General features: G+C 52.7%; 3 protein-coding genes across 4 annotated transcripts in view; 2 read left to right on the top strand and 1 right to left on the bottom strand.

Annotated features, from left to right (window-relative positions):
• Nucleotides 1-915: 915 nt before the first annotated feature.
• On the top strand, nt 916-5,824 carry DUOXA2 (dual oxidase maturation factor 2; the record flags this gene model as incomplete). Its single annotated transcript, XM_081099240.1, has 6 exons — nt 916-1,062; nt 2,292-2,349; nt 2,775-2,909; nt 3,163-3,376; nt 3,680-3,894; nt 4,223-5,824. The coding sequence occupies 6 exons, from the start codon at nt 916-918 to the stop codon at nt 4,414-4,416; spliced, it is 963 nt and encodes a 320-aa protein (XP_080955366.1). The 3' UTR covers nt 4,417-5,824.
• A 283-nt stretch (nt 5,825-6,107) lies between these two features.
• On the bottom strand, nt 6,108-9,745 carry DUOXA1 (dual oxidase maturation factor 1; the record flags this gene model as incomplete). The annotated part of the gene is made up of 6 exons (XM_081099231.1): nt 9,475-9,745; nt 9,078-9,135; nt 8,222-8,356; nt 7,757-7,970; nt 7,282-7,499; nt 6,108-6,364 (listed from the first exon to the last, which is right to left on the bottom strand). The coding sequence occupies exons 1-6, from the start codon at nt 9,619-9,621 to the stop codon at nt 6,108-6,110; spliced, it is 1,029 nt and encodes a 342-aa protein (XP_080955357.1). The 5' UTR covers nt 9,622-9,745.
• A 9,778-nt stretch (nt 9,746-19,523) lies between these two features.
• DUOX1 (dual oxidase 1) overlaps nt 19,524-19,687 on the top strand; it is a gene marked incomplete at both ends in the record, with an annotated part of 35,090 nt that continues 34,926 nt past the window's right edge. For both annotated transcript variants that reach the window (XM_081086443.1, XM_081086442.1), the window contains one exon: nt 19,524-19,581. In XM_081086443.1, the coding sequence (XP_080942569.1) occupies nt 19,524-19,581 (58 nt within the window). The remainder of the gene's footprint in view (nt 19,582-19,687) is intronic.

Here is a 19,687-nt window from a genome sequence, read left to right as displayed (position 1 = left end):
GAAGCTTTTAGAAGCCTTACCAAAAGCCCGCACCGGCACGCTGCTCTTTGGGGCGGACGGCGGACGTGGCAGCCCTCACCTCCCCGCCTGGGGAACGGCTTCTCCTAGGAAGCAGGAAAGCAGGGAAGGGAAAGGGGCTAGTAAGCTGGAGGCCAGGACATGCAGCGCCCCATCCTCCGAAATGAATGTCTGTGCATGGACTGGAGGGATGGGAAGATCAAGCCCCAAGCCCCGGTCCAACCACTGGTTTGGAGCCCCCGTGGGGGATCAGAAGTCTTTTTTCCTCTTGGAATCTTTGCTTTTTTTGCTCTGCTTCCTGCCTCCACCACCCCATTCCCACAGCCACTCACCAGCTCAGCCTCCCCGCTGCGCTCTCGCCCAGCGCTCTGGGTCCTCTGAGGCACGTTGCGCGCGTGTCCACTCTGGCTAGACCGGTTACAGGTGTGACCGGCTAGACTCTCTGCGCTCACCCCCTGCTGAGGAGGCAGGTCTCCTCTCATTTGCATAACGACCGCCTCCTCTACTTTGCATGATCTCTTCCCGGACAGATTCCCACTTCCAAGCCCCAACGCTGCTTGGCACGCTGCCCGTGCAGCTATAAAAGGAGTCAGGGTCCCGAGAGCGACTTGCAAACGCAGAGCAAACCGCCGAGCTCAAAGGGAACTGTGAGAAATAATTCCGTTTTCCCGCTGACCGACTCCTCCCGGGCCAACCCCGAGCGCTCGAGCGCTGCGCTTCCCAGCCCAGGGGCGCAGACTTGACCAACCCCTTAGGTCTTGCCTTTAGCACGCCAGGGGCGGGGTGAAGAGAAGTGGAACTCAAGCTTCAACACCACAGACGCGCTCTCCCAGCTCCAGCAGGCTCCGCTCCCGGCTTTCCCGCCCGACAACGCACGGCGCTCGGCCTCGTTACAGCATGACGCTCTGGGATGGCGAGCTGCCTTTCTACCCGCAGCCCCGGCACGCCGCTGGCTTCAACGTCCCGCTGCTCATTGTCATTCTGGTGTTCCTGACCTTGGCTGCCAGCTTCTTGCTCATCTTGCCCGGGATTCGTGGCCATTCGGTAAGGGGGTGCTAGAAGCTGGGGTCTGGGGACATGGTAGGCAGCTTGTTTTGGGAGGACCCAGGACAGATTAAGACTGCAGCGAGGACCTCCATGGAAGAGTGAGACAAGCATAGATGGGGCAGACCCAGAAGCCTAGCGCAGCACGCACCCCTTTCCAAGGACAGGAAGAGGTCATCCTAGAGCAGCAGTTCTCAACCTGGGGGTCGAACGACCCTTTCACAGGGGTCGCCTAAGACCATCCTGCATATCAGATATTTACATTATGATTCATAACAGTAGTAACATTACAGTTATGAAGTAGCAACCAAAATAATTTTATGGTTGGGTCACAACATGAGGAACTGTATTTAAAGGGCCAGAAGGTTGAGAACTACTGTTAGAGCCTGGCCCAGTGGGTCATTCAGAAGGCTGCTGTGAAGAGCAGGTACCCACCTGGGGCCCATTCTAGTTTATGTGCTGGCTTGCCTCCTTGCCTCTCCCCCTACTGCAGCTCCATTTCCCGCACTCCCATTCACTCCTCCCCAGAAGGACAGAAACTAGCTGCTCAGATGGCTGTGTTTCACTTGTGTGCTGGGTTGAGACACATGTATATGGATTCAGACACTTCCCCACAGAATCCAAAGCTGTAGCCGACTGGATACTTGCCCTGAGGTTCCCGTCCCTCTCCAAGAACCTACGTTGTTTTTCAAGTCTCGGAAGACTTAGCCTTCCTGGGTCTTGTCCTGCACTGGTTTCCTGGGAAACCAAGGAATGCCTGAGAGGTGGTGTTCATACCTCTCCTACTTGGTCACCAAACCCAGGGCCTCCTTCTCTTGGGGGAGGTGCCCCCTCCCTGCCTAGCACTTCTGGACTCACTGAGCCTTTCCATAGCAGTGACCTGAGCAGGAGGTGGAACCAGGACCAGGAGCTAGATAGCAGGGGGGGGGGGGGGGGCGCGGTGAAGGATGTGGGAGAGCACCAGGCAGGGAGAGATGGCCGACTGCAAAGTGGATTGGGAAATGGGGTTGGGGAGATGCAAACACAAGGTCAGAAAACATCAGAAATGCCAGTGGCTCAGAGGGACTTGCACGAAAAGGAAGCCTGAGTTCAGCCTCAAAGCACAAGAAATATAACTGGGAAAAGGACTTGGGGCAAGAAAGGGCAGTTGCAGGAGCACTAAATATCCAGGGGGCAGGGGGACTCTGGTTGGACAGTACCCAGGCCTGACCCCCTGCCTGTTCCTGCAGCGCTGGTTCTGGTTGGTGCGAGTTCTCCTCAGTCTGTTCATTGGCGCAGAAATCGTGGGTGAGTGTGTGGTGCAACCGATGGGGAGGGGACCTGGGGTGGGGAAGGAGGCTGGCAGAGGGTACCTCACTGGCCCACTGAAGCCCCTCCGCAAGTCCACAGCCACATCCCCCAGCCCCCACTAGGCAGCACGAGCCTTTTGTCATCTCAGAGGGATCTGGGGTTTCCATTCAGGGACCTTTGCTCCCAATAAATTTTCTTTTACCTCTTACTCCAAACCTGGGAAAATGGAGAGCTGGGCTTCCCTCTTCCTCTGTCCATTTCCAGCTCTTTCTAGTGCCCACTCTTCAGTTCTTACCATGTAGACCATATTGGACCTCCACTCCCATCTCTCTTCACAGTATCCCACCTTCCATCACCGCGCTCCCAATTCCATCTCCCCAGCCCTTCCCCTAACCGCCCCCCACCCGTGCCTCTCCTCACAGCGGTGCACTTCAGTGCGGAGTGGTCAGTGGGTAGAGCGAACACCAACACCTCCTACAAGGCCTTCAGCTCGGCCCGCGTCCGAGCCCATGTGGGTCTGCACGTGGGCCTGGAGGGAATAAATATTACACTCACAGGTGAGCGGCTGGGCGACGTGAACTTCTGGGATGGACAGACCCCATGGAGGTGGGGGGAGTGTGCCAGGGGCAGATGCAGGACCTCTCGGGTCCCATGGGGCCATAGAGCTTGTGGTCCTCTCCCCTTTGTGTTTCCTCCAACTCCTGCCAAACCCGTGTCTCTCGCGCCTCCGCTTTACTATCCGAATCCACTTAGTTTCCGGGTCTGGGTCCGGGGCTGGGCGCGGCCCCATGACCCCGCCGCCCTCCGCAGGGACCCCGGTGCAGCAGCTGAACGAGACTATCGACTACAACGAGCAGTTCACCTGGCGCCTGGGCGAGGACTACGCCGAGGAGTACGCGGAGGCGCTGGAGAAGGGCCTGCCTGACCCAGTGCTCTACTTGGCGGAGAAGTTCACCCCGAGCAGCCCTTGCGGGCTCTACCGCCAGTACCGCCTGGCGGGACACTTCGCTTCAGCCGCGCTGTGGTGAGCCCTGGCGGGAAGGCGCGGGTGTGTGTGTGTGTGTGTGTGTGTGTGTGTGCGCGCGCGCGTGTGTCCAATACGCTCCGGCGTGTGTGCTCGCCCCTCGGGTCAGAAGGTCAGGAGGACCGCACAGACCGTCGGAATCTCCCAGAGCCTCATCAAAGGCTGGGATCCAGCTACACCCTTTGGGGGTTCCCCCTGCACTTCCGCCACGCCACCCCGGGGTTTCGGCCTGGGGTAGAGGACGCGAGGCTGCGGGAGCCCGCGGACTGGGAGGAGCGGGCTCACAGCACCGTGTCCCCGCAGGGTGGCGTTCTGCCTCTGGCTCCTCTCCAACGCGCTGCTCTCCATGCCGGTCCCGCTCTACGGAGGCCTGGCGCTCCTGGCCACCGGCGCCTTCGCCATCTTCGCCATCTTGTCCTTCGTCTCCATCGCCAGTGTGCCGCTCTGCCCGCTGCACCTGGGCTCCTCCGCCATCACCAGTCACTACGGCGCCGCCTTCTGGGTGACGCTGGCCACCGGTGAGGACCGAGCGATGGGCCCGGGCGGCTGGGGATAGGGACGGGGTTTATACCGGTTGCGCGCTTTCCAGTTTACAAAGTGAGTTCACCTACATTACCCTTTTGCCCCTCTCGATAGTTCGTAGAGGCAGGCGCTGCTGTGCCCATCTTGCAGAAGGGTGTGGCATCTTGCCCAGTTAGCACTCGAGCCCTGTATCATGCCATCCATATCAGAGGGGTGTGTGTGTGTGTGAAATGGGAGGGGTGGCTCCATAGATGAAGGGGGCAGGCCGGGTTCTGTCCCGGGGAGCCCTGACAGCCCCTTTTTCTTACGTCTGCGCTGCCGCAGGCATCCTGTGCCTCCTTCTAGGAGGGGCGGTGGTTGGTCTCCACTACGCTAAGCCAAGCGCTCTTCGCATCTTTTTGGACGGAAGCGTCAAGAACTTCGGTAACCAGGCGCGAGGGGGCTCGCCTCTCAGCCTCAACAACCCGTACTACAAGCAGTTCGGGGCCTCGGACGCAATGATCAGTACTAACCTGTGAAGGGGACTCGACCTTGGACTCCTACTCCGCCTGGGTCCCCGGGCGCAGAGGTTCACCCCGAGCAGCCCTTGCGGGCTCTACTGCCCGTACCGCCTGGCGGGACACTACCCTGGGGTGCCCCTCCTGACTGCAGTGCCCGCCAAACCGGAGCCGGGACTGCTCTGGGAGGGGCGCTGCGCTGCGGGCCGCCAAGGAAAGATGGGCGGCCTCAGGCATGCGCCTTGCACTCAAGTCTCCCAAGATGAGCTGCAAATAAATTTTTCCCCCTTTTGTTTTGTAAAAATGGTTCTCCATTCATTTCCATGGCTACTTTAGACTCTTGTGGGACACGCGGCCTCAGGAGACTTCGCTGGGCTGCAGACAGCCACAGAACATTTTCTTTGCCTTGGCACCGGGATTCTCCACCTGGAGAATCCAGAGTAACCCAGGGAAAGATCTGGGAGACGGGCGCCCTCTAGTGAGCTCAGAGGAGATCCGACTGGAGCCAGCATCTTCCTGAGCCACCCCAAAGGGATGGATGGTAAGGGCACAGGTGACCAGACAGCTCACCCTCCAACTGACACACCCAGTGGGATCCCCCTCCGCTGGCCCGGCTAAGTGAGCTAAGAGGAAATGGCGTTTGGGACTTTATTCACTAACTAGAGGCCCGGTGCACGAAATTTGTGCACTGGGTGTGTGTGGGGGGGGGGGGGGGCATTCCCTCAGCCCAGCCTGCGCGCTCTCGCAGTCTGGGAGCCCTCGGGGGTTGTCTGACTGCTGGCTTAGGCTTGGGGAGTGTGGGGAGCGGGCCTAAGCCATCAATCGGACATCCGTAGCACTGCCATGGAGGCAGGAGAGGCTCCCACCAATGCCACTGCACTTGCCAGCCATGAGCCCAGCTTCTGGCTGAGAGGTGATCCCCCTATGGGAGCGCATTGACCACCAGGGGGCAGCTCCTGCATTGAGCGTCTGCCCCTGGTGGTCAGTGTGCGTCATAGCAACCGGTTGTTCAGCCGTTTGGTTGATTTCCATATTACCCTTTTATTATATAGGATTCTAGTTTATTCACTATGGAATGGTGTTGAGGCCGAAGGTTGATGTAAGCAAGGCATAAAAATGTAAATCCTGGGATTTTTTAAAAGGTCCTTGGCAAGTCTTACACTTTTATTTAGCCAACTTGAGAACTGAAACTCAAAGAGAATGTGGCACAGTTGGTTAATATTAGGCCTAGGGTAAGAAGTTTGGTTTCTTCTCCCTCTGAGTGTCTCTTTCATTGTACCAAGAGGTCACACAAGCCGGGGAAATAAAGGAAGAACAAAGGGGACCCAGGAAAAAGGAAAACAAGAGGTGTAGACGGATGAGAGGGACCACAGAATCATCATTATGGGGGTGATGCTAGGTTTCAATAAATGGAATCTGACACAGGCAAAGCATCAAAAAAAAAAAAAAAAGCAGGGTTGCTGTGTAGAAACATTTGGTCTTCTCATGTGACAAGGTTTATGGGCAGTTCCAATATCTGTTCAGCACCTCAGGTCTTTTCTTTTGTTTTGTCAACATCAATAGAGAGAGTCTCCTTTTTTGACTCCACCTACAGACCGGAGCTGGAGGGCCGTTAGAACCCATTCTATGGGCAGTTCCGGAGGGAGGTTCGGGAGGCCCAAAGGAGGTCTGGAATCACATTGGAAGTCTGGGTGGCCACCAGGGAGAGGAACCTATGGGTCAGGGTCAGGCATTCTGGGTTGCTCCTCCGTACAGCATGCCTGGGAGGACGCCTCTGACAGAGGAATGTCCTGGGGCTCAGGACTCTCAGCTGTGGACCGGTAGCGGGGGCTCAGGAGTCCCCCTTCTTCAGGATTCCACTCCAGCCCAGGGTTCTCCCCTACACTCTGATTGAAGAAAGCCTTCAGTCTGTGGGGCTTCATCCTGTGGGCCACCACCATGGCCAGGCCCAGCAGCACACAAAGCAGTCCTGGGAATGAGGCAACAGGTGTCTTGTTTAGTAATGACAACACCCTCCCAAGGACATCGTCTCCTAAGACAGCGGTTCTCAACCTGTGGGTCGCGACACCTTTGGCAGCCAAACGACCATTTCACGGGGCTCGCCTAAGACCATCCTGCATATCAGATATTTACATTACGATTCATAACAGTAGTAACATTACAGTTATGAAGTAGCAACGAAAATAACTTTATGGTTGGGTCACAACATGAGGAACTGTATTTAAAGGGCCAGAAGGTTGAGAACCACTGTCCTAAGAGCATCAGAACAACTCTAAAGGAGGCCTGGCATCCTGGCTTCAAGGCAGCTTGGGCTCAGAGAGGCAGCTGTGAGTTTTGGACTCTAAGCCAAATGCTTTCAATTACATCCCATGAGCCAGAGAGAGAATGAATATGAATCTGAAAACAGGAAGCCCTAGGGAAGGGAAGGGCACAAGGAGGAGGCATAGGAAAGGGCATGAGGGACAGACACAGTGGGTGGGACAGGAGGGGGCAATAAACTGCAGGACACGTAAAGGTTATGTGAAACAGGGACAGAGAAGAATTCTAGGAATGGGGGACACAAAGAATAATGTTTGGGGGAAGTGGGAGGGGACATGAGATTAGAAGATTTGGGAAAGGGTTGGACAAAGAGATAGTTAGGGGATGAGGCACATGACAGAGAAAGAGAGAAGACATAGGAAGTAGGCATATACAAAAATAGAGGGGAAGTGGAACTGGGGAGAGAAAACCCAGAGATGAGGGATATAAGAGGAATGGGGCTTTAAAGAAGGGAAAGGCACCCTGGCTCCCAGACCCTCAACCCCTCGCCCCCTAAAATAATGGTCCCTGATACTCCCTCCCTGGCCCCGAGCTCTCCAACTGCCTGTCTTCGGGGCTGAGCCTCACCTGTGCTCAGCGTGATCCAGAAGGCAGGTCCACGGTGAAAGTGCAGTATAGCAGTGCCCATGCGCAGAGGACAGGGTGGGATGAGTGGCGTGGCAATGGAGAAAAAGATCAGTCCCGACAGCTGGAAGATGCCCGTGGCAAGCAGCATGTGGCAACCATAGACCAGCACAGGCATGGACAGCATCACGTTGGCCAACAGCCAGCAGAGGAATGCCACCCTGGAAAACCAGGACCCTGTGAAGGCTGGCCCAGGCACCACTACCTGGAGGGCTCCAGGTGGAGGCTCAGGGACCCAAGGATACCCGAAAGATGTGAGGTAGGGATTTCTGCTTTGGGATTCCCAACAGAGTACTGTGGTGACTGACATCACCTTCCTCATAGGAACTGCAATATTAGGAGGGTGGTGGGGGTGGGGGTGATGGCTAGAAACCCTGTTCCCAGGTCTAGAGCAATAGGGCCTCCATCCCACCCTCACCACAGAATGGCCGAGGTATAGTGTCCCGCCAGGCGGTACTGGCCATGCAGGCCACATGGGCTGGTCGGGGTGAACTTCTCAGCCAGGTAGAGCACGGGGTCTGGCAGTCCCTTCTCCAGCGCTCTTGCATACTCCTCAGCATAGTTCTCCCCCAGGCGCCAGGTGAACTCCTCGTTGTAATTGATAGTCTCATTCAGCTGCTGCACTGGGGTCCCTAGGAAATGGGGCAGCTGTGCTCAGCAGGGACCCAAGGGCCAGAGTGGGGCATTTGCCCGGGAAAGGGGCTCACCACAATGGGCAGAGGGACAGGAGCTGGTCTCAACGGAGAAAAGGCAGCTTCCAAGGCCTGGGAATTTCCCCTCCTACCATCCCCCAACCTTGTAGCTCTTTAGACCACACCAAACTAGAGCCCAAAGACACAGAGCAGAGCTTTCTCTTCCCTCCGCGGCAAGAGCCCTTCCTTACCTGTGAGTGTGATGTTGACTCCTCCCAGCCCAACATGGAGCCCAACATCAGCGCTGATCCACTGGGAACTGAAGGCCTTGTACGATGTGTTGGTGCTGACCTGGCCCACAGACCACTCAGAACTGACATTCACAGCTGGGGTTGGGGAGTTGGACATATGGGAACTCAGGGAGTTGCGGGCATCGCTGAGTTAGAGTCAGAGGGAGAGCCACAAGGGGACCATGTCTGTTTTGCTCATATCTGTATATCCTTTAACTAGCCTACGGTCTGGCTCATGGTTGGTTTGCCAATAATGTGTGAGATGAATCCTAGACTTCCCTTGGTCATGCTCCTCTTATCCTTCCTTCCCTTTCTCTTCCTGTTTAGAGAGAGCTACTCAAGCAGCTGGGGGAGGAAGACATTAATGTAATAAACCATGTTGGGCAAACACAGTTTCAACTTTGAGACTTCATCTCTCCTGCTTGCCTAATTCTCAAAGCAAAGCAAGCAGGCCTTCCCCCATTTCCTCCCTCCAGTATCCAAAGGTCTTCTCCCCACAGACATTCATTTTGATCTGCTTTCCTCTGAATAAAAATGTTATGAAGGTTGGAGAGATGTGTCCAGGATGGTTTCCAGGGCCCAGACCCCTCTGAGCAGGGGAAAAAGGGAGGTGATATGGCCATAATGAGGGAGGCATGTGGGCAGGGTGTGGAAGACCACCCTGAAGCAGAGGCTGCCCTGAGGAAACAAGGAGACGCAAGACCGGCTGCTGAGGGAACCAGATGGGACAGATGGGACGCCAGACCGGCTGCTGAGGGAACCGGATGGGACAGATGGGACGGAGGCACTGCCTGAGGCAGCTGTGCTTCACACTCACCCAGGATCACAGCCCCAATGAATAAGCTGGTCACCACCCGAAACAGCCAGAACAGCCTCTGAGCCATAACAGGATGGGTGGGTTTAGGAAGGAGCACCCTCCTCCCAAGTCCACCCTTCCTCTTTCCAGCCTTGGGATTACTCTGTGGATGGAGACCAGAGTGCCTGGCAGGCACATAATAGGTGCTCAATAATCATCTGTTGAATCAGTGAGTGGGGAAGCTCTCTGCTGTGGCGGGGGGGGGGGGGGGTGCGGGGGGAGGCTTGGGGGGGGGCGGTGCTTTCTCAGGACTGAAGCCTGTTTCCTGAGTCTAGTTATAGTGAGAGAGTATGGCCCCCTCACCTCAAGGCAAGGTTTCTCTGGGACCATGGTCCCCAAGGCTGGGCTTGTTTCTTACCGTTTTGCCCCGAATGCCAGGCAGGATGATGATGAAAGTGACAAGTGCAGTAAGAAAGATGGTGATGATGATGGCCAAGGTGGTGTCCATTGGGAAGGTTGGCTTGGGGCCAGCATAGAAGGGGAATGTGTGTCCAAAAGCAGCCATTCTGGTGGGGTTGTGCAGGGAAGACAGAATCTGTACAACAAGGATAGATGTTTATTGAGTGCCCTGTGTGCCAGGCACTGTTCTTGGTGCTGGAGATACAGCTGAGAATAAACCAGATCAGGCCCCTCTTCTCTTGAGCTCACCAGACTCCACTGTTACTGCCATTCCACTGCCCCTCAGCCATTCATCTCCCCATGTTCTGGTTGTGAATGAATGAGGGTCTTGGCAATCAGTCTCTGTGGTTCCATGTTCCCTTCCTAACCTCCAGGTCGCTAAATCAGTGCCGCCACCATCCTGGAGGCTTCTCTGCTTCCTTTGGCACTGTCTTAAGAGACACAATTCTTTTTTTTTTTTTTTATCTCCCTCAGGCCTCCAGATACATCACAGAACAAAATAAGAGCTATATTTACTATCAAGTGAAAGCATAAGGGTAAAAGATAGTACAGATGACACAAATTTTGGTTTTCCTCCTCAGTCCCCAAAGGAACAAAGGTCAGACAGCTCTGCTAAGTATATGATCCAACTCTATTATCAGAAGGCTGATTTCCAGACCTGGCACTGCCCACACTAGTCTGTCAGCTTTCTCAAGTGCCTGGCTTCAGCTCTGGCTACTCCAGAACAATTGAGCTGAATTGAGTTCACCTCAATAAGCACTGAAGGAGCACCTGCCATCCACCAGGCATGGCGCCAGGGCCAGAGGCCAGATGTCCTTCTACCGCACACGTCATCAACTGCAGCCTTCCTCCTTGACTTAAATTCCCAGGCCTTATTTCAGCTCACACACTGGCTCAGCTCTTCTCTGCCTGTTCCCTGATTTCAGAGCTAGATTTACTCTAATTTGTCCCTTTGCAGACAGATAGTGTGTTTTATTAAATCCAGACAAAATGGATTACAAGACACACTATTACTTTATGTGAAAGAAAGAAACTATGAATCAAACCATGACAGCCATTGTTGGTAAGATACATCTCAATTTCAGAGATGTCAAAATGTGAGAATAAAGCACATTTTACAATCAATGATTCCAGCTCTGCTCATTTCCCTGAGTGTGATCTACACTGGGTTCTTGGTTTGCACAGGAGGCTCCATGCTTTATAGTCTGACTAGAGGCCCAGTGCATGAAATTCGTGCATGGGGGGGGGGTCCCTCGGCCCAGCCTGCACCCTTTCCAATCCGGGACCCCTTGGGGGATGTCCGACTACCTCTTGCAATCTGGGACCGCTGGCTCCTAACTGCTCGCCTGCCTGTCTGCCTGATCGCCCCTAACCACCTCTGCCTCCTTGCCTGCCTGATCACCCCTAACTGCTCCCCTGCTGGTCTGATCACCCCTAACTGCCTCTGCCTCACCCTGCACCCAGGACCCAGGATTCCCTCCTCCAGCTGGTCGCAGTCACCCAGGACCCAGGCTTCCCTCCCTCTGGCTGGCCGCAGGCACCCAGGATCCGGGACGGCTTTGCCCGGGCCAGCCGCAGCTACAGGGGACCGTGGGTGGGCAGCTTTGCCAGGGCCACAGGCACTGGAGCCCGGGACCATGGGGTAGGAAGCTTGTCCCTCTCCCAGGCCGCAGGCACAGGCACTGGTGCCTGGGACCGTGGGGTGAACAGTTTGTCCCTCTCCTGGGCAGCAGGCGCAGGCACAGCCACTGGCACCTGGGACTGCAGGGCGGGCAACTTGTCCCTCTCCTGGGCCACAGCCTGGCTGGTCCCCATTCCTCTCTTGTGAGCTCATTTGTGCCTGGCTGGTCACCATTCCTCTCTCCTCATTGTTGAGTGTCTGAGCCATTATGGCGTGATGGCATGAGGGCATGACAGCGTGAGGGTGTGATGACCATTTGCATATTAGCTCTTTATTATATAGGATGAGAGTGAAAGAACAAGCTTTGGAGTTAAGTAGTTCTATATTTAATTTCCACCTCTGCCTCTTGCAAGTTACTTGACCTCTACAGAGAATTTTATTTAAAAACTAGAGGCCCAGTGCATGGATTTGTGCACTGGAAGGTCCCTTGGCCTGGCCTGTGCCCTCTTGCAATCTGAAACCCCTCAGGGGATGTTGGGCTGCCGGTTTTATCCCGATCCCCACAGGCCAGGGAATCCATGCACCAAGCCTCTACTATGCATGTAAGATCTTAGGTTAATCTCTTCCCGCCCTCCCACCTCCTCCTTCCCTCTGAGATTAATCAGTCTGTTCAATGTTTCCATGCCTGTGCGTTGAGTATCTGCTCCCTGGTGGTCAGTGTGCATCATAACTACCTGTCAAATGGTGGAACAGTGGCATAGGCTTTTATATATATATATAGACTAGAGACCCAGTGTACAAAATTCGTGCACAAGTAGAGTCCCTAGGCCTGGCCGGCAATCAGGGCTGATCTGTGGGGAGATCAGCAGGATGATCGGGGCCCCTGCTTGCACCTGCCTTGACCTGGTGCCACCTGATCGCCAGCTGCGCCCCCTGCCTCTGGTCACTGTGCTGCTCTCATCGGGGTCCATCGGGGTCCATCGGGGCCAGAAGTACCTCCACTGCTGCCTGCTGCCAGCACCGTGTCACCGATGCCCGCCATCTTCTGTGCCACCCCCTGATGGTCAATGCACATCTAACTCCCAGTCAGTCAAACTGGTTAGTGGAACTCCTGCCCGTGAGGACAGTTTGCATATTAGCCTTTTATTATATAGGATGGAGATGATAATAATGTTTGCATCATAGGATCATTGTGAATATAAAATGAGACTGTGTATGTAAAGTGCTAAGAATAGTACCTGGAACAGAATATCAATACATGGAAGCTACCAAATTGGGAAGGCGATGACAATCTATTATTTCATTTATCTCCAATCCTTTTTGGAGAGAACTGGGCTGGAATCAGCTCTGGGTCTGGTTCCAGTTCTTCAGTGAAGAATGTAACATTAGGAAGGCAAATGACAACTTCTCCAGTCCTTCGTTTCTTTCTCTACAATTAGATACGACGATCTCGGAGTCCCTTCTAGTTCTAAATACTGTGATTCTCCTACAAAACATCATAGCTCCCAGGCTTCCCCTTTCCTTCTGGGCTGGTTATTTTCCTAACTTGTCAACTCTCCCATCCCAGGGGAAGGGGTATCTCTTTTTCTTCTGGGCTCTGAAACCTATCCAGCCTGCCTTCACCACCACCTTTCTCATAGCTTATGCTTCTCAAATCTATATTTCTAAGTAGACCTCTTATCTGGGCTCCAAACACAACAGGGTCAATTACCCCATGGGCTTTTTCACTTGGATGTTCCATGGATGCCTCAAATTTAACAGGTCCCAAACTGAATTCACTGTCTCTATTTTGCTTTTCATTTTTTATCTTTTTGGTCACCACTCCATTAATCAAATAAAGCAGAGACCTGGAGTATCGTACTTCTTAAATATTTATTGAAACCATTCATGCATTTCCTTCTCTACTGCCTCTGCCCTAATTCAGCCTCATCCTGTCTTGCCTGGTGTCAGAACAATATTTCTAACAAGCAAATATAATTATTTCAATTTTTTGCTCTGGGGAAAAATCTAATCTCACCATCACATAGAAAGTCCTTTGTAGTCTGGTCCCACCTACCCTTCCATCTTCATCTTTCACTCAGTCTAATCTCTAGCCACACTGAGCTATTGGTCTTTCTCAGAATCTGACATGCTCTTTCAAGCCTTCATGCCTTTGTACGTGCTATTTCCTCTGCTTGGAATTCTCTTACCTTCTTGGCAAACTCCTTTTCACTTTTCAAGTCTCAGCTTGTGTTAACCCCTCTGTGAAGGATGCTATCAGGTCTATGTGGATGTTCCTACATCTAATGTTCTGATTGCATTTTGAACACACCTCCGTCCATGATCCCAATAATCAACTTATAGTCTGTTTGAATATCTCCCTCCCTTTTAGCTTTGACTATCCTTATTCCATCTTTGCAACTCCTGAACATAGCATATACTAATCAGTCTGTGGATCAAATGAATGAATATTATGAACGGGTTCCTCCCTGTGCAGGCAGCATCTTCTATTTGGAACACAAGAGGGAGCTATATTCCCTCATTGTCATTCAACATTACTTTGAGTTCTCACCAATATAGGGCTAAGGACTGGGCAGGAAGGGATTTGACTAACCATGTCAATTTTTAATGATTTCACAAAATTTTCAGAAAGTCTCTTCCAATGGTTGGATTCTTCAAAGCACGAATGTTCATTTTAAATTGAATCTGAAACATACATTTGAACTCTAGCTCAACATGAGTAACAGAATTTGTGGATTAAATTATTTTGTAAAATATGTCATAGTGATATTTATTTTATATTTAAAAATATTTTAATTGATTTCAGAGAGGAAGGAAGAGGGAGAGAGAGAGAGAGAAACATCAATGATGAGGGAAAATCATTGATCAGCTGCCTCCTGCACGCCCCTCATTGGGGATCAAGCCTGCAACCTGGACATGTGCCCTGACCAGGAATCGTGCCTTGACCAGTAATCGAACCGTGATCTCCTGGTTCATACGTCTGATCGCTGAGCCACACGGGCTGGGCAGTGATATTTATTTTAAAGCAGATGTTTATTGGTCTAAGAATTTTAAATTTATGATACCTAAAATGAAACCATTATAATTTTGATAGAAGGCTATATTTTTTAGGAAGTCTATAAAATGATTAATTAGTAAGATAGGAAGATAAAGCAAGCTTGCTAATACATGTTACATTCTGTAACTTCAAAACCAAATATTTGCAATATAAGCAAATAATAGTGTAATGTATTTTGGTCAGGGTCACCTTATTCCTGCATTTATTTAAAAGGGAAGTTATACAATATGTTACAAGAATGGCTCATCTCTATTAGTATGATGCAGCAAAGAAACACTACCAAAAGCTTTCTGTATCCTAAGCACAGAACATTGTTAACTTATTTCCAATTTTCCAAAATATTTATTATGACTAAAGCAAAGAGATAACTGGTGAATGAAATTTGCCTTAAGTTTTTTGTTCAGTTTAATGAATTAGGTCTTTCTTAATCCACATTGCCTAGTTTTTTTCTTTGTTTTTTTTTAAAAATATATTTTTATTGATTTCAGAAAGGAAGGGAGAGGGAGAGAGAGATAGAAACATCAAAGATGAGAGGGAATCATTGATCGGCTGCTTCCTATATGCCCCACACTGGGGATCAAGCCCACAACCCAGGCATGGTTCGACTGGGAATCGAACCATGACTTCCTGGTTCATAGGTTGATGCCCAACCATTGAGCCATGATGGCCAGGCAACACTGCCTAGTTTTTAAAGTTAATTTTTCATGATCCTGTCTTAATTTGATTTTCATGATTTAGCTAACAGGCCTCTCCTGCATGAAGAGGTGGGACTAAAATGAAAAGTCCCCACATCTAGCAATCCTGCTTTTCCTATGAAGCTTATCAATTCCCTCAGGAACACCTTCCTCCCTGATTTGCCAAGAAGGGTCTGACAGTAGAATTTCTCCTAATCTGATAAAGATCTCATGTCAGTCTTCACTTGACCCACTTCTCCCTGAGCTCACCACCATGATTGGTAAATAAACACAATGCATATTGTTATTAATAAACACTAGGAACAATCAGACATACACCTACAAGTTCATATAAATAGAAATACAGGCACAACAAGGAAGAAGTTCTCAGTAACAGACATCTAGACACTAAAGCCCTGCGCCAGATGCCCCTGTAACAAAACTGGGGTACTTTTTCACTGGGGCAGGCCAATCCTCACACTTTGGGGTCCTCCTTTATTACCGGACCTGGAAAGATGTGCCCTTTCTGATGTCCCTTAAAATACTGAAGCATTTCTCATATTAAGTTGTATTCCGGACACATCCTTCCTGCCATAGGATGAAAAGGGACTCCCATGTATGTATGAGGGGCCAGCAAGAAATAGATCCAATCTTTAAGAAAATTGATCCTAGTACAAGCTACAGTCCCCAGCATGCAAAGTTCTCAGCCACTTTCTTATTGCTCTGTAGCCTCTCTTATAGCTTGACGGGAATTTCCTCCTGAAGTCTCCTGCCCACATCCCCCATCTCTGGAACCCATAGAGTAAGGACTATTAATTCTCTCTACAAATGAGGAGTGGGTCACATGTCTGGAGTTGCCAAGAGCTCTAATTGGTGATACACAGCTACTATACTGTGATTGATGGTTTATTTCTCTGGTTGGGGTTGACCCCATTAAAACTTTACAGCCCTGGCTGGCTAAGGAGACCCCGTCAGAAACTCCTGTCCCCGCCTCTCTTCTTCAAGAACGTGCGTGGGCATGTGTATGTGCGTGGTTGCACTAAAGGAAAAATTAAATGGAGCATCAGAACAAGATCTGAAAAGCAGCCTGAGACGAGGACCTCCAGTAAGGGCTGAGGCAGTACGGACCCAGGGGTACTAAATCATACAGACCGAACTATCCAGACTTCAGCTAAGCCAGGAGAAGGACTGGATGTCTGTACGTCTTGCGACATTTATGGCCTTACAAGATTTTTCTTGCTTCCTCTTAGTGTCTTACCAAACTTTTTCTTTGAAAATCTGGTTTTGATCCGGCTGAACACAAGAAGTGCGCCCCTAGGGCGAGGGCGGCACTTCAAGCCCCCCTCCCAAATGCACCGGGACTGCAGCCACAACCCCGCCACTCACAGGGTACCAGGGCTCCCCACCTTCGCGTCTTCAAACAATGCGTGCGTGGCAGCTCGCGCCGCTGGCCTCCTCCTATGGAGCCGCACCCGCGACGCTCTCCGGGGTGGAATCAGGAGACTGGTCCGGACGTTCTGTCCAGAAAGCGCGCGCCCTTTCTCTCCGCGGGGCTCCCTTCCATCCCCCACTTTCCTCATCACTTAAGGACCAGGCTCTGACCCGACAAACCGGGTCCCGGATGCTTCTCCACCTCCTATTTTAAACCACCCTCGACCTTCTCAGACTGCAGCCCAGGCTCCGCGGCGCTGCCCCACGCCAGCCCGGCACAGAGGAGGGACCATGCCCCTCCGCAGCCACGCCTCAGACTCCGCTCTCCTCCCCCCTTGCTCAGCGCCCCGGCAGCTCCAGCACAAACCTAGCGATGCAGTCCGGGACGCGGGCGGCGTGAGACCTCCGCGATCTCACGGTGAACTCCTCGGGGGTGGCGCGGTGGTTAGCACCGTCTCCAACAGGGTCTGAGGATGCGTGCCTTGCTGGGACGCCTGGCCAGGTCTTCAGACCAAGGTCTTAGAGCCCAGAACCAACGGTGCGGAGAGGATTTAGGGAGCGCCGCTCCGCCCCCTTGCACGCTTTCCGTCTTCCACTCCCAGCCTCGGCAGACCCGTGCAAGCGGACGTGCCCTTTTCGCTCCCCACGTGGCCACACCAGCTGAGCCCTCGCCACGGACGCGAACTTTCCCTCCACTTGGGTCCTGCGAGCACGTGACGTCTCACCTTGCGTACCGGGCCTCCACGGGGCACCTCGGCGGGTCCCCAGTGCGCCGGCTTCTGCCCCGCCCCATTTCGCCCCGCCCAGCCATAGATCTGGGGTGCGCCGTCTCCTCTTCACCCCCCCCCCCGCCCCGCCCGTCCTGGCGCAGAACTAGAGAGGGAGCTGGACGAGAGCGGGCGTCCCGGGTCCAACTTCGAGCCAGGCGGGAGCGAAGCCGCAGTCCCCGAAGGGGGGACTCCGCAACCGCAGGTCAGATCCCGGAGGGCTCCCTGGGCCTGCAGATCTGGCGCTGGGAGAAGGGGGGCGGGGGAGGGGGAGCGGAGGGAGCTCCAGGGGCAGAGTGTGCCCCAGCTCCACCACATTTTTGAGGGAAGGGGAATCCAGCCAGACCCTCCCGCGGCTCCGTTCTTAGCCTGAGGCTGCAGTGGGTCCCGTTAGGCCTATCCTCCATCCACCAAGGTTTGGGGAGACTAGATGCTTTGGGGTCTGGGAATGTTGGGTGACCTGGTTTGCTTGGGCGTCGGGGATCTCTCTGAGCTCTTCCTGGCAGCAGCACATCATGCCGGGGAGGGAACTGGGGACTTTTAGAGACCAGGCTTTCCTCTTCAGTCCTCCCTTGGGACCAAGTTGGACTCTCTGGGGCCTTGATTCCTCTTTCCCCACCCCACAGTCACTGCTGTAGGACTTCGTGGCTGGAAAAGTTGCCATGTGGGTCAAGAAGGAGGCAGGCCTGTATTCGCTTCCTGGTTCTGCCGCTGCCTGGGGCTTTACAGCCCTTTCCTGAGGTTGTGCCTTCCTTTGAAGGTTGGTAAAAAGTTAGGGAACAAATGTGCTGTGTAAATCCCTGTGATTACCCACCCACAAGGAGTGCTTGTTACGTGTCCGCCTTCTCCTTCAGGTTGTCCACACAGCCTGGCCTGCAGGCTCGCTGTATGCTTTTAGGGACTGAGCGGTACATTGGTGTCCGGACCAAGGATTCAGAAGTCAGAGTGGGAGGGGAAGGAGGTAGGACATTCTAGATCAGGGAAGGACCACTGTGGGCACTTCAGCATGTCCAGCCTTATGGCTTCAACCACCCAGAGCCCTGCTCTTTCTTCACAGACTATCAAAGGCTGGTGGTGTCTGGACAGTCTCTGGGATGGAGTGGGTAGAACACCAAGCTTTTGAATTATGACAGGGCCTACATTTTTTCTTAAATATTTTTATTTTTATTGGTTTCAGAGAGGAAGGGAGAGGGAGAGAGAGAGAGTTAGAAACATCAATGATGAGAGAGAATCATTGAATAGCTGCCTCCTGCATGCCCCACACGGGATCAAGCCCACAACTTGGGCATGTGTCCTGACCAGGAATCGAACCATGACCTCCTGGTTCATAGGTTGATGATCAACCACAGAACCACGCTGGCTGAGCTCATTTCTTTAATGAGATATGGTCAGTGGGGCTGAGGTCGCCCTCTGGGTTCCCTCCTCTGTGGCTAGACAACCTATCCAGGAGCCCTGAGGGTTTGGCTTGGAGATGAGGTTTTCCATGAGCTCCCACCTTCCTCCACTGGATAGTTCCCCAGCCCCACTCCACCCCCAACCTCCATATTGCCTTTAGGAGGTCTTCACTGGTGTTGGGCGCTCCCTGTGCCACTTAGAAGTCCCAACCTGAGTCCCCGGCTGCCTCTGTCTCCCTGTTGTCGCTAGGTGATTTATTGGCCTGGGGAGAGTGAGCAGGACGTTGGCATTAAACATAGGAACCCCTCTGAGTTGACTCAGAGGAGCCAAGCTCCAGCCCATACTCTCTATACAGTGGGGCCTTGACTTATGAGTTTAATTCAATCCGAGACCGAGCTCGTTAAGGAGCTCGTTAACTCAAATTACTCTGTCAACTCAAAGCAAAAAATCTGCCTAGAGACAGCTGGTATCTCAAAAAACTCCTTAGTCAGGACACTCGTAAGTCAAGGCCCCACTGTATTACATTTACATAACACCTGCCGCTTCTCAATCTCATATTTGATTCCCAAAACCATGCTGGGAGGCGGACAGTTCAAACATGTTTACTCCCATAACTGGAAGAGGAAGCCAAGGTCCAGACCAGATAAGTGACCTACGATCCACACAGTGGACGGGCAGTGGCACCATATCCCGGCCTCCTAAAGAGGCTCCGTCCAAGGAACACATGCATAAGCACGGTTTTCCGTTTATTCTTGGGCAGCGAAGTCCAGGAGTGTGAGGGTCTCTGTTTGCTTTGTTCACCACTTAATCTCCAGTGCCTAGGCCCATGCCCAGTACATAGTGGGTGTTCAAGTAATTTGTGAATGAGTGAAAGATTCTTGGGAGGGAGGGAGTCTCCCTGCTCTGTGCTACTTCCTGTGGCCTTGTCCCAGCCCCATGGCTGGACTCATGCCAAAGCTCTGCCAAGGCCCTGACCGGACTTTCCTTAACTGCTGGGGTTCATTCTCTCTGCACTCTGTCTTTTTCTAGGGTCTCCATTTTACGGTATTCTCCATTTTCATCATGGGCTTCTGCCTGGCTCTGGCATGGACACTCCTGCTTGGGCCGTGGATACCCACTGGTGAGTACAGCTTGGAGGAGAACCATGGCTAGGAGCAGAGGAACCCAGCATCTTCTGGGCTTCTCCAAGGACAGACGCTGTATCACATTCATTTCTATGCCTGCTC

This window comes from Myotis nattereri, assembly GCF_964212035.1.
Source record: "Myotis nattereri genome assembly, chromosome: 1".
NCBI classification, from domain to species: domain Eukaryota; kingdom Metazoa; phylum Chordata; class Mammalia; order Chiroptera; family Vespertilionidae; genus Myotis; species Myotis nattereri.
This window is presented reverse-complemented; position numbering and strand designations above follow the sequence as displayed.